At 43.2% G+C, this 13,845-nt stretch overlaps 1 protein-coding gene across 4 annotated transcripts in view; it reads right to left on the bottom strand.

Moving 5' to 3' along the window:
* The window catches only part of diaph2 (diaphanous-related formin 2), a 967,621-nt gene that overhangs the window by 577,448 nt on the left and 376,328 nt on the right, over positions 1-13,845 (bottom strand). For all 4 annotated transcript variants that reach the window (XM_068047702.1, XM_068047700.1, XM_068047699.1 and 1 more), the window contains 2 exons: positions 5,919-6,029; positions 4,617-4,735 (listed from right to left, as the gene is read on the bottom strand). In XM_068047702.1, the coding sequence (XP_067903803.1) occupies positions 4,617-4,735; positions 5,919-6,029 (230 nt within the window). The remainder of the gene's footprint in view (positions 1-4,616; positions 4,736-5,918; positions 6,030-13,845) is intronic.

Genomic DNA, 13,845 nt, shown 5'->3' with positions numbered 1-13,845 from the left:
ACCTGTGCGTTCAACTGCCTAGACCCTAAGCCTCCAGGTCGCTCTACCACTTTCCCCTCTTTTAGGAAACTTTAGAATGCTCCTTAAAACCTAACCCTTTACCCAGGCCTTTGATCACCTCTCCTAATATCTCCTTATGTGGTCTGTATCAAATTATGTCTGATAACGGCCCTGTGAAGCACCTTGCTATGTTTTACAATAGCAAAGATGTTATATGAACGAAAGCTGTGGTAATGGATGCTTTGCAATAAACTATTATAATAAACTTACTGAAGATAAATTGAGCAATGTATAAAGTCAATCATTATTCCACAATAAGAGAACAGAATTATTCTCACCCAGTTTGTTTTAAACTTTAAACACAGTAAGCTTACTGCGGTTGAATCACAAAGTACTTGGATACATTTAACGTCTGGAAAAAGAGAAGTGTTTCAGTGCAGCAAGAAAAGCTAAAGATACTGAATACTAAAGCATACTAAAGCCGTACTGGACCTGGTATTGGGGAATGAGCCCGTCCAGGTTTCAGTGGGGAGCATTTCGGGAACAGTGACCATAATTCCATAAGTTTTAAGGTACTTGTGGATCAGGATAAGAGTAGTCCTCGGGTGAAGGTGCTAAATTGGGGGAAGGCTAATTATAATAATATTAGGCAGGAACTGAAGAATTTAGATTGGGGGCGGCTGTTTGAGGGTAAATCAACATCTGACATGTGGGAGCCTTTCAAACGTCAGTTGATGAGAATCCAGGACCAGCATGTTGCTGTGAGGAAGAAGGATAAGTTTGGCATGTTTCGGGAACCTTGGATAACGCGGGATATTGCGAGCCTAGTCAAAAAGAGAAAGGAAGCATTCGTAAGGGCTGGAAGGCTAGGAACAGACGAATTCCTTGAGGAATATAAAGACAGTAGGAAGGAAATTAAGCAAGGAGTCAAGAGGGCTAAAAGAGGTCATGAAAAGTCATTGGCAAACAGGATTAAGGAAACTCCCAAGGCTTTTTATACGTATATAAAGAGCAAGAAGGTAACTAGGGAAAGGGTTGGCCCACTCAAGGACAGAGAAGGGAATCTATGTGTGGAGCCAGAGGAAATGGGCGAGGTACTAAATGAGTACTTTGCATCAGTATTCATCAAAGAGAAAGACTTGGTGGATGATGAGCCTAGGGAAGGGAGTGCAGATAGTCTCAGTCATCGCATTATCAAAAAGGAGGTGGTGTTGGGTGTCTTGCAAAGCATTAAAGTAGATAAGTCCCCAAGGCCTGATGGGATCGACCCCAGAATACTGAGGGAGGCAAGGGAAGAAATTGCTGGGACCTTGACAGAAATCTTTGCATCCTCATTAGCTACAGGTGAGGTCCCAGAGGACTGGAGAATAGCCAATGTTGTTCCTTTGTTTAAGAAGGGTAGCAAAGATAATCCAGGAAATTATAGGCCGATGAGCCTTACGTCAGTGGTAGGGAAATTATTAGAAAGGATTCTTCGGGACAAGATACACTCCCATTTGGAAGCAAACGAATGTATTAGCGAGAGGCAGCATGGTTTTGTGAAGGGGAGGTCGTGTCTCACTAATTTGATTGAGTTTTTTGAGGAAGTGACAAAGATGATTGATGAAGGAAGGGCAGTGGATGTTATCTATATGGACTTCAGTAAAGCCTTTGACAAGGTCCCACATGGCAGACTGGTACAAAAGGTGAAGTCACACAGGATCAGAGGTGAGCTGAGATAGATACAGAACTGGCTCAGTCATAGAAGACAGAGGGTCGCAGTGGAAGGCTGTTTTTCTGAATGGAGGGATGTGACTAGTGGCGTTCCGCAGGGATCAGTGCTGGGACCTTTGCTCTTTGTAGGATATATAAATGATTTGCTGACGATGCTGCATTAACATCTCACACTGAAGAGTGTCTGCAGAGTCTCATCGACAGGTTTGCGGCTGCCTGCAACGAATTTGGCCTAACCATCAGCCTCAAGAAAACGAACATCATGGGACAGGACGTCAGAAATGCACCATCCATCAATATTGGCGACCACGTTCTGGAAGTGGTTCAAGAGTTCACCTACCTAGGCTCAATTATCACCAGTAACCTGTCTCTCGATGCAGAAATCAACAAGCGCATGGGAAAGGCTTCCACTGCTATGTCCAGACTGGCCAAGAGAATGTGGGAAAATGGCGCACTGACACGGAACACAAAAGTCCGAGTGTATCAAGCCTGTGTCCTCAGAACCTTGCTCTATGTCAGCCAAGAGCGACGTCTCAATTCATTCCATCTTCGCTGCCTCCGGAGAATCCTTGGCATCAGGTGGCAGGACCGCATCTCCAACACAGAAGTCCTCGAGGCGGCCAACATCCCCAGCTTATACACACGACTGAGTCAGCAGCGCTTGAGATGGCTTGGCCATGTGAGCCGCATGGAAGATGGCAGGATCCCCAAGAACACATTGTACAGTGAGCTCGCCACTCGTATCAGACCTACCGGCCGTCCATGTCTCCGCTTTAAAGACATCTGCAAACGCGACATGAAGTCCTGTAACACTGATCACAAGTCGTGGGAGTCAGTTGCCAGCGATCGCCAGAGCTGGCGGGCAGCCATAAAGGCGGGGCTAAAGTGTGGCGAGTCGAAGAGACTTAGCAGTTGGCAGGAAAAAACACAGAAGCACAAGGGGAGAGCCAACTGTGTAACAGCCCCGACAACCAATTTTTTCTGCAGCACCTGTGGAAGAGTCCGTCACTCTAGTATTGGCCTTTACAGCCAATCCAGGCACTGCTCCACAAACCACTGACCACCTCCAGGCGCTTACCCAGTGTCTCCCGAGACAAGGAGGCCAAAGAATAATAACAATAAATGATTTGGAGGAAAACGTAGCTGGTCTGATTAGTAAGTTTGCGGACGACACAAAGGTTGGTGGAGTTGCGGATAGTGATGAGGATTGTCAGAGGATACAGCAGGATATAGATCGGTTGGAGACTTGGGCAGAGAAATGGCAGATGGAGTTTAATCTGGACAAATGTGAGGTAATGCATTTTGGAAGGTCTAATGCAGGTGGGAAGTAAATGGCAGAACCCTCAGGAGTATTGACAGGCAGAGAGATCTGGGCGTACAGGTCCACAGGTCACTGAAAGTGGCAACGCAGGTGGATAAGGTAGTCAAGAAGGCATACGGCATGCTTGCCTTCATCGGTCGGGGCATAGAGTATAAAAATTGGCAAGTCATGCTGCATCTGTACAGAACTTTAGTTAGGCCAAACTTAGAATACTGCGTGCAATTCAGGTCGCCACACTACCAGAAGGACGTGGAGGCTTTGGAGAGGGTACAGAAGAGGTTTACCAGGATGTTGCCTGGTCTGGAGGGCATTAGCTATGAGGAGAGGTTGGATAAACTTGGATTGTTTTCACTGGAACAACGGAGGTGGAGGGGTGACATGATAGAGGTTTACAAAGTTATGAGCGGCATGGGCAGAGTGGATAGTCAGAAGCTTTTTCCCAGGGTGGAAGAGTCAGTTACTCGGGGATATAGGTTTAAGGCGCGAGGGGCAAAGTTTAGAGGGGATGTACAAGGCAAGTTCTTCACACGGAGGGTGGTGAGTGCCTGGAACTTGCTGCCGGGGGAGGTGGTGGAAGCAGGTACGATAGCGACGTTTAAGAGGCATCTTGACAAATACATGAATAGGATGGGAATAGAGGGATACGGACCCCAGAAGTGCAGAAGGTTTTAGTTTAGGCAGGCATCATGATTGGCGCAGGCTTGGAGGGCCGAATGGCCTGTTCCTGTGCTGTTCTTTGTTCATACAGATAGAGATATTATTACATAAACAATGCATCAACAAAAGCAAAGAAGTAGTGCATTTTTTTGTAAAATTAAAAGCAAATTAACGAATGAATAGCTAAGCAAAAGAAAAGTGAATGGCAGGTTATATTAGATGCTTGATACAGATTAGAGAAGCTGAACTTATCATGTGAACCATGACTAAAAACAAAATTGCTTAATAACATAACTGAATTTTGATTCTGATAACAAATTAACCAGTTGTCCCCACCTGACCTCACATCTTCAAGAGTTAATATCCATGCCCTCTTATTCTTCCCATTCAGAAAACTAACAAAAAAATAATTTTCCATTGATAAAGCATATGTACTAGATAGTGCAAAGTTTTCTGTAATGGATAATATGGTTATACTAATTTCCTGCTGTACTCACCTTCACATGTACAACTAAAAAATTACTGAAAAACACATTATCCAACACTGACAAATCATAGTTACCAAAATAATACAATAAAACCCAGATTGCATCAATAGATCATGCTGGTGAGAACAATGACTTTAAGGAGTATGTGATGGATGGCTTTGTGGTATTATAAAAAAACGACTAAAAGACTACTGTTCAACAAAAGATGGGGTTGGCAGGTCTATTCGGGAAATCACTTTAATTGAATCAAAAATACAAACACACTTCTCATATTTAAATGTGTAATGAAAAAAACTGCTTCTGCATTTAATGAGCTTGCAATTAAATAATATGCAGTGTCATTACTTTTAACATAACACTGCTTTTCTACTATAATTTGTTGACAAAACAAATTAGCTAACTAAAAAAAACATAAAACAATGATTTGATAAGGATATTCCATCTCAGATCGGATGTCTTCCAGTCGATGTGATACTTCAATGAAGTCTTCTTCTTTGTTTTCATCAAACACTTTTAACTGAATATCTAGTTCTTCATTTTCTTTCTCTTTCAGCACCTAATAAATCCAAAACACACCAATATAAACATTGGATGACACCTGAAGAGAGAAAGAAAATGGGGTCTGCAGTAGTTTATTGCACGAAAGACTCAAATTAATGGACATTAGTCAATTATTTGTTTCTGGTCACAATGCTACACAGCTGCACCTGAATTTCAATAAGCTTTTTATATCTATCCACCCTTTATTATTTAAGACTAAGAGAGGTATAAAATTTATGCAATTAAGTCAAAACAAGCCCGCATTAAAAGTTTTATTTCAAGTACTTCCATTGCAACTTCAAGTTCAGTAATTCCTCCAATATTCATAACTAAACTATCACCAAATAGGAGCCCCTTATACTAAGAATTACAAACTACAAGGTGATACTTCCCTTCAGATGGACAGCACGCCACCTTTGGAGAAAGTTATCCCGCAGGAAATGGAAAGCACTTCTAAGTAACGTGCATGATGGACCATGCTTATACAATGCTCGATTCTGGACTTGACAGATGTTTCCACATTCCTTCTCTGCCTTTCCAGCTAATGGCCCTCACCAACGTCTTACAATTGTGTTTTTTTTGTGATGCGAGATAGATTTGATCCAAATCATTGATCATGCCTAAGACTTTCTATACAATGGAAAATTAAATAACAGCTTTTCATATACTATGATGTGCACTCCAATACTTGCATAAAGTGTGCTAAATGCTGTGTCACCTAAAAATTGAAAAATCATTACAAGTATATTTCTCTTCGCCTGCTTCCCTGCCACCCCTACCAAAAATGGATGGTACTTCTGGAATACATACTAGAAAGACTGCGTAGTGCCACTTAATGAAATGTTTATACCAAATTAAGGTGCTTGTGATGGTTCATGAATAAGTTTGGTTAAAAAAGGCTACATTTACTATTCCCCAGAAAACTTTCCCCCAGCCCTTTTGTGAGATGAGGCACTTTTATGTCAGTGGTTCTATTTTATTGCAATCATCACAAGCCAAGTTATAGCTTTATAACCCTATTATTAGTATTTCAAACATCTTTAGTTAGTACTTCAGCGTTTGAGGTTATATGTATTTTAGTTAAACTTTCACAGTGCTAAAACAAATTTAAAACTCATTAATATTTGCAGATAACAGTGGCAAATGATTTTATAGCATTTTAAAAAGTTATAAGAGAACGGACGCTCAATTCTTCTTACAGGAAGTATCTTTTTCAATCCACAACGGAAGAATTCATTTCTCAAGTGTATCCTGAAATCCAAATCATCTGGAGATGTGACCAGAGCATTAATTAACTGCATACAAGCAACCTAAAGAAAAAAAAATACTCAATATCAGCTGGATGAACTAATTGAAGCAATGTTATGTTCAATACTAAAATCTCTTAATGATATCAATGGAGTTTATAATTCAGCAGGAAATGGAAATATCAGTCATGTTTCACTGCTCAGTTCTTCATTTCATCTTAGATTTCAAATACAGCCATCATTTAGTTACATATGAAAAATTTATTGCAGTGTTAAAAACAGATGCATCAGTGCAGTATCCCAATTTTAGCAGAATAAAGTATATTCCAATTTTAGTACAATAAAGTATCAACGATGCAAAGCACGCCATTTCTTCCATGGGTTGGATTCCAGATGTAGCAAACAAATACTGTCGCTCACAAGCTAAGTTTAACAATATGAAAAAACTGAGCTGTTAAAGGATAAGTCAAGGACGGTGCTATAAATATCACTGTAGTGAACTTTAATGGATGTGCACAGTCTAAAGAGAATGCACATAATAATTAATGGCATGGACATAAATGAGCAGTAATTAGTTGTACAGCAAGTGAGCATAAGTAACAAAAGCTCATTTAATATAGTATTACTTACATATGAATAATAATAGACCAGCATATCTACAAATTACAAGTAGGAAAAGATTAAAAGGGTGCATGTTGTTTATGGATAGATATGGTAGGGCATACTATACTGGACCAGAACCACCATTAGTCAAGCCAAATACAAGATCGTTACATGGTCCTGAAGAAATGCATACCTTACCAACTTTCTGAAAGCTTACTTCCTCCAATAACTATCTTGTTTCTCAAAATAACAAACCCAAAGTTCTTCAGTAGTTTTGCAACAAAAATACAGAGTCCTCAGAGTCAATGAAAGCAATGTTAACCAAACTGGTGGGACAAGAAACACATAGGTTTGGGTGGAATGTTGGTTTTACACCCCACCTAATATTATACTCATTCACTTGAATGGAAAATAAAAATTGGGCGAGGTGTAAAACCAGCATTGAAACTACTTTCATCAGTTTCCCAACAAATGAGTTAGGTTAAAGTTATCCCTAATGAGTTTTTAAATTGGAACAATAGCAGTTTGGAGGAAAATTACTGTGAAGGATTTGCCCAACATTATTTTTACAACTCCATCCCTGCTGCAGATATTGTAAAAGAAATTCCATCAGCAATGCCTCTGCCGCATCCTCCAGATTCAATGGGAGGACTGTCGAACAAATACTAGTATCCTTCTTGAAGCCAGTTCCACAAGCATTCAGACAAAGCTACTGCAAAACCAACATCGATAGACTTGGCACTGTGTCCGGATGGCCAACAAAACCGTCTCCCCCCCACCCAAAGTCCTGTTTTCTCAACTCTTAAATGGTCAGCGTTTTAGGGGAGGACAAAGAAAATGGTTCAAAGACACTCTGAAGCTCTCTTTGAAGCATGGTAGCATTGACATTGATGAATGGGAGGAGCTTGCTATCAATCGTTCAAAATGGTGACAACTTGTCCATCAAGCTGCATCCTGCTTTGAGTCTAAACGCCTTAATGATGAGGCAGAACGACAGCAGAGAAGGTAAAAAAAAGGAAGCAAATCCTGCACTCCAGATCCCACTACCTCTTGGGACATCCTGCCCCTTGTGCCCAAAGATCTGCAGGTCGAGAATCGGCCTGTTCAGTCACCTGAAGTCCCTTGGCAGAAACTAGCGACCTTGAGTAGATGTCATCCTTGAATCGAGGTACACCCGATGACGACCCTGAAAAATCCAGGTGCTGGTGAGATTTTGTGACACATGCCGTGGTCCCTTCAATTAGAAATCATTCCTTTTACAGAATCGACATGTCAACCCAACCTCCCTTCCTCGCAGGGAGCCAGAGACAGGATGGTCAAACAGTTTGCTCTGATAAGAAGGGAGATAGAAAAGCAGATATGTAGGCAAATCTCTGAGATGTGCAAGAACAATAGGGCAGTAATAGTAGGGCATTTAAACTACCCCAATATTAACTGGGATGGTTTTAGTGTGAAAGGAATTGAGGGAGCAGAATTCTTGAGGTGCATTCAGGAGAATTTTTTTGGTTGGTCTGTAGCAAGTCCAACAAGAGCACAGTTTTAGACTTAGTTTTAGGAAATGAAACAGGACAGGTAGGAGTCGCCGCAGTGGGAGAGCATTTTGGTGGGAGTGATCATAATCAGTCAGTTTTAACATAATTATGGAAAAGGACAGAGATAGAACAGAAGTTAGAGTTCTCAATTGGGGCAAGGCCAATTTTACTAAACTGAGGAGTGATTCAGCAAAAGTGGACTGGAAACAGCTACTTGAAGGTAAATCAGTGTCAGAACAGTGGGAGGTATTCAAAAGGGGAGATTCAAGGGGTTCAGAGTAAACAAAGAAAAAGGGTGAGACGGCCATATTTAGAGCCCCCATGGATGTCAAGGAGCCTACAGGGTAAGATAAGGCAGAAAAGGAAAGCTTATGTCTGACACCGAGAACTCAATACTACAGAAAGTGGAGGGGTGAAATCAAAAAGGAAATTAGGAAAGCAAAGACAGGGCATGAAAGAATATTGGCAACCAAAATCAAGGTGAATCCAAAGATGCCTTATCAATACATTAAGAGTAAGAGGATAATTAAGGATAGAGTAGGGCCCATAAAAGACCAAAAAGGTAACCTATGTGTAGGGACGGAAGATGATGGTATGGTTCTTAATGAATACTTAGCGTCTATCTTCACAAAAGTGGGGGATGATGCAGATATTGTAGTTAAGGAGGAGGAGTGTGAAATATTGGATGTGATAAACATAGGGAGAGAGGAAGTATTAATGGGATTTGCATCCTTGAAAGTTGATAAATCACAAGGGCCAGATGAAATGTACCCTAGGCTATTAAAAGAAGCGAGAGGGGAAATAGCAGGAGGTCTGACCATCATTTTCCAGTCCTCACTAGATACAGGTGTGATGCCGGGGGATTGGAGAACTGCATACATTGTACCTCTGATTAAAAAGGGAGCGAAGGATAGACCGAATCATTACAGGGCATTCAGTCTAACCTCAGTAGTGGGCAAATTATTGGAATCTTTTCTGACAGACAGGATAAACTGTCACTTAGAAAGGCGCAGGTTAATCAAGGGTAGTCAGCATGGATTTGTTAAGGGAAGATCTTGTTTGACCAACTTGATCGAATTTTTTGAAGTAAAAAGGAAGATAGATGAAGTTTGATGTGATCACATGGATTTTAGTAAGGCTTTTGACAAATACAGGGGACACAAGCAAGAAGTTTGTGCACGACACAAAGATTGGCTGTGTGGTAGATAGCGAGGAGGATAGCTGTAGGCTGCAGGAAGATATTGATGGTCTGGTCAGATGGGCAGAAAAATGGCAAATGGAATTCAACCTGGAGAAGTGTGAGGTGATGCATTTGGGGAGGTCAAACAAGGCAAAGGAATACACGATTAATGGGAAAATACTGAGAAGTGTAAAGGAAATGAGGGACCTTGGAGTGAATGTCCACAGATCCCTGAAGGTAGCAAGACAGGTCGATAAGGTCGGCACAGTGGCGCAGTGGTTAGCACCGCAGCCTCACAGCTCCAGGGACCCGGGTTCGATTCTGGGTACTGCCTGTGCGGAGTTTGCAAGTTCTCCCTGTGTCTGCGTGGGTTTCCTCCGGGTGCTCCGGTTTCCTCCCACATGCCAAAGACTTGCAGGTTGATAGGTTAATTGGCCATTATAAATTGCCCCTAGTATAGGTAGGTGGTAGGGAAATATATAGGGACAGTTGGGGATGTGACAGGAATATGGGATTAGTGTAGGATTCGTATAAATGGGTGGTTAATGGTCGGCACAGACTCGGTGGGCCGAAGGGCCTGTTTCAGTGCTGTATCTCTAAACTAAACATAAAAAAGGTGGTTAAGAAGGCATATGGAGTCCTTTCCTTTATTAGCCGAGGTATGGAATACAAGAGCAGGGAGGTTATGCCGGAACTGTATAACTCATTGATTAGGCCACAACTTGAGCACTGTGTGCAGTTCTGGTCACCTCATTACAGAAAAGGTTGTAATTGCGCTAGAGATGGTACAGAGGAGATTTACGAGGATGTTGCCAGGACTGGAAAAATGCAGCTATGAGGAAAGGCTGGATAGGCTGGGGTTGATTTCCTTGGAACAGAGAAGGTTGAGGGGAGATCTGATTGAAATGTACAAAATTGTGAGGGGCCTGGATAGAAAGGAGGTGAAGGGTCTATTCACCTTAGAAGAGAGGTCACCGACGAAGAGGCATAGATTTAAAGTGATTACTAGAAAAATTAGAGGGGAGATGAGGAAAAACGTTTTCACCCAGAGGGTGGTGGGGGTCTGGAACTCACTGCCTGAAAGGGTAGTTCAGGCAGAAACCCTCAACTCATTCAAAAGGAGTCTGGATATGCACCTCAAGTGCCATAATCTGCAGGGCTACAGACCAAATGCTGGAAGGTGGGATTAGAATAGGTGGATCGTTTTTTGACCAGCACAAACACGATGCCAAGTGGCCTCTTTCTGTGTCTTAAACTTTCTATGATTCTATTCTATGAAAGAGAAACTCCCAGGTGCGCTGTGCAGAGTTGAGCTTCAAACCCGAAAATGGTTTCACCGTAGCGCCAGAGACTGAGGTGGTAAGATTCTGCCCTGCACGTCTCATTGAGAATTTTTCAATCTGATTAGCTGAAGAGACACACAGTTGTATGCACTGCTCAGTCACGCCACAGATCCACTATGCTGAAAAGGATTTCTAGAAACTTCAAGTTGCCACTCAAAAGCCCATGAAAAAGTCTCCAAGCAGCTGTAAATATAATGAACATCAAGTGCCATTGCTTCACCACTGACCGTAAAATTCAGAGCCTTATATTGATGGTCTTTAGTTGTGAGGTGGTGCAGACTTCCACCATGCTTTCGGTTCTCCTGTTGGATTTATCAGAGACTATCCTTTGACCCCCAGTTTCGGACTGATCACAATTAGAAACATCTTCATGTCTATTCTATCAACTCCTTCATAATTTTCAAGACTTTGCTTAGTTCACCCTTTAGCTTTCTCTTTTTTGTAGCAAAAGGACCCACCCTATTCAGCCTTTTTTGATATTTACAATGAGGAAAACAGAAGAGAGGTTATAACTCTTTCTTGAACCTTCTCCAGTGCTTCTATATCCTTTTTGTAATATGGAGATCATATATTCCTTGTTTTTCAATTCTATTATTCTAGAACTGATCCCCAGAGCATTGTTGGCAATTTTATGATCTGGTCAACTTGTATTGTTACTTTTAATAATTTGTCAATGTGTGCTCCTCTACCCCACTCAGACACTCGTTTTCCAAGGACTATGTGGCCTCCTTATTCATCCTACCAGAATGCAAATACCTCACGCTTACCTATATTGAAATTCATTTCCAATGCACACCCATTCTGCAAGTTTATTAACGCCCATTCATGTGTTTTGTCAAAGTCTTCTTCGATATTAACTACAACCCCCAATTTGGTGTCATCTACAAATTTTGATCTTGTACTTCTGATGCCAGAGTCTTTTTATGTAAATAATGAACAGCACTTGTCCCAGCACTGATTCCTGTGGAACGCCACTTCCCACCTGCCACCAGTCTGAATTACATTTAACCCATAATCCGTATTTTCTGTTTTGTCGCCAGCTTGGGATTCATTCTGCTTTTTGTCCTCTGACTCTACATGCTCTAGCCTTAGTCAAGAGTCCACTGTGCAGTATCTTATCAAAGCCCTTTTGAAAATCCAAGTATATTACATCTATTACAGGATTGAAAGAGAGCAGGGCCAACTTAAACCCACCATGGCAGCCATTACTGTGCTGTCATTTTACTGATTTACTTGCCGTATAATTCATGCAGCAGGAAAGGCAGGGCTGCCCCTCACTTTGCTAATACAGATCTGGAGGTCCTCCTGGAGGCAGTGAGGGAGAGAAGGGAGGTCCTCTTTCCGAAGGGTGGCAACAGAAGGCCACCCTCCCAAGCAAAGCAGGACTGGATCGAAGTGGCAGAGACTGTGAGCAGAGTGCGGTCCAGAGAGAACTGGGTCCAGAACAGGAATAGGTTCAATGATCTTACTCACTCTGGCACATTTGAGTGCAATGCCAGATCCTCAGGACAAGCCTCTGGATATTCAACCTCCAGCACACACTCCAGCTGAGAATGCATGCTGCTCCTTAACATGGGAAAAATATGTGCCCAGGGTACTTACTGAACTCTCTGCAGGCTCAGAACCATAGTGCTACTGAGGACCTGCCAACACTGATACATGAGCTTCTACTGAATATGAGCAGCTGGCATTAGTCATACAGGCCAGCAGTGCCTTTTCTCTCTCTCTCTTTTGCCTTTGCCCGTGAGAGGGCTCAGATTAAAGGAGGGGACCCTAGCCTTCGCATCTTCACTGACATGGAAGGAGGAGCACTGGAGCTATCCAGGGTTGCTGACCATGAGCAAGTCAGGGAAGGCGAGATGCGCATTCCTGGTGAAAAGGGTAGGTAGAAACCATAATGCCTAGATTAAGGGGGTACCTTCCACGCCTCACTTTCCAATGGCAAAGACACAGCTGCATTTGGAAACCACAGCACTGCAGAGGCTTCTGCTCTCCTAGGCGACTACTCAATCTCCTTCTAGAGTCTCCTGCAGTTCTGACATCAAAGTGCAAAGACCAATTCCTATACCATGACCAGGCCAAGCACTGTCAGAGACCTGAGAGCAAGTACAGTCACACCTTAAAAGTGCACCCTCCGCCAGCACAGATACAGTCACATGGGTGAATCCTCGCACATGCATAGTTAAGGTGGCACTACGGGACGAGCACAACATGGGTATGCAGGAGGAGGTGACAGAGGCAGAGGCAGTTGTGGACAATCCCCCTCAGAAGATGGAGGACAGACACAACCCAGCTGGGCACAGATGCAGGGCCTTGGGAGCCACAGGAAAGGAGGCTCTACCTAGACCAGCAGCAACAGACGTGTTGAGGCATGTCAGAGTTCCCTTCGTCAGTGTGGGGTCATGGGCTGAGAATGGAAGAATCCATTCAGCTCGTGCACACCACCAGGGCTCAGGGTTTTGAGTGCATGAGCTCCTCCATTAAGAGAGTGGCCAACCTCATGGAAAACCATATGCAGCAGCGCTCAGAGTGCATGCAGGAACTGCACACTGATGTTCACAGAATGCATGACACACCACGTAGCCTTGACTGGTCAGTGGCGCTGATGGCACAGAGATGTCTGGAGGGAATGCCAGTTGTGCCCCAACTGGTGGTCCCTTTCAGCTGACCAGAGCGTGAGCCAAGGGCTGAGGCAGTCACTGTGGAGGATGAGGGTGCCACTTCGACTCCTCTGACTGAGGGAGCATTTCTGCATCAGGACCCAGTGATGGGGGCTGCCCTTACATTGACACCAGTGCAGCAGCCTCTGGTACCTCCATGCCAAGGCGACTGCCATGTGCATCTCAGCAGCAAGCAAAGACAAGTGAGCAGGCTGCCTACACCCCATCCGAGACCACAAGGAACTCCGTGTAGAAGTGGCCGAGAGCAGAGGCCAACAACTCAGGCAGGGCACTGAGTAGATCACTGGGGGTTCTTTCACCTGCAACTGTGCACTTTTTGACTTTTTGAGCACCATGTGAATGTTGGCAGATGCTTTTATTAATGGCAGGAGAAGAAAAGTGGGATGAAGTGGTGAAGGGGAGAAAGGGTCCATGAAAGATGACAATAAAACCTCTGGACAGATCTGCACCCTACATTGGTAGCAAGAGTTCATTTGTTCCAGGCAGCGACTTTAATGAAAGTGTTCTCACAGTGGGTTCCAGACCATGCCATTGCTCCTG

Source organism: Heterodontus francisci, chromosome 15 (assembly GCF_036365525.1).
Source record: "Heterodontus francisci isolate sHetFra1 chromosome 15, sHetFra1.hap1, whole genome shotgun sequence".
Classification (NCBI taxonomy): Eukaryota; Metazoa; Chordata; class Chondrichthyes; order Heterodontiformes; family Heterodontidae; genus Heterodontus; species Heterodontus francisci.
The sequence above is the reverse complement of the archived record's forward strand: the minus strand, read 5'-3'. Positions and strand labels throughout refer to the sequence as shown.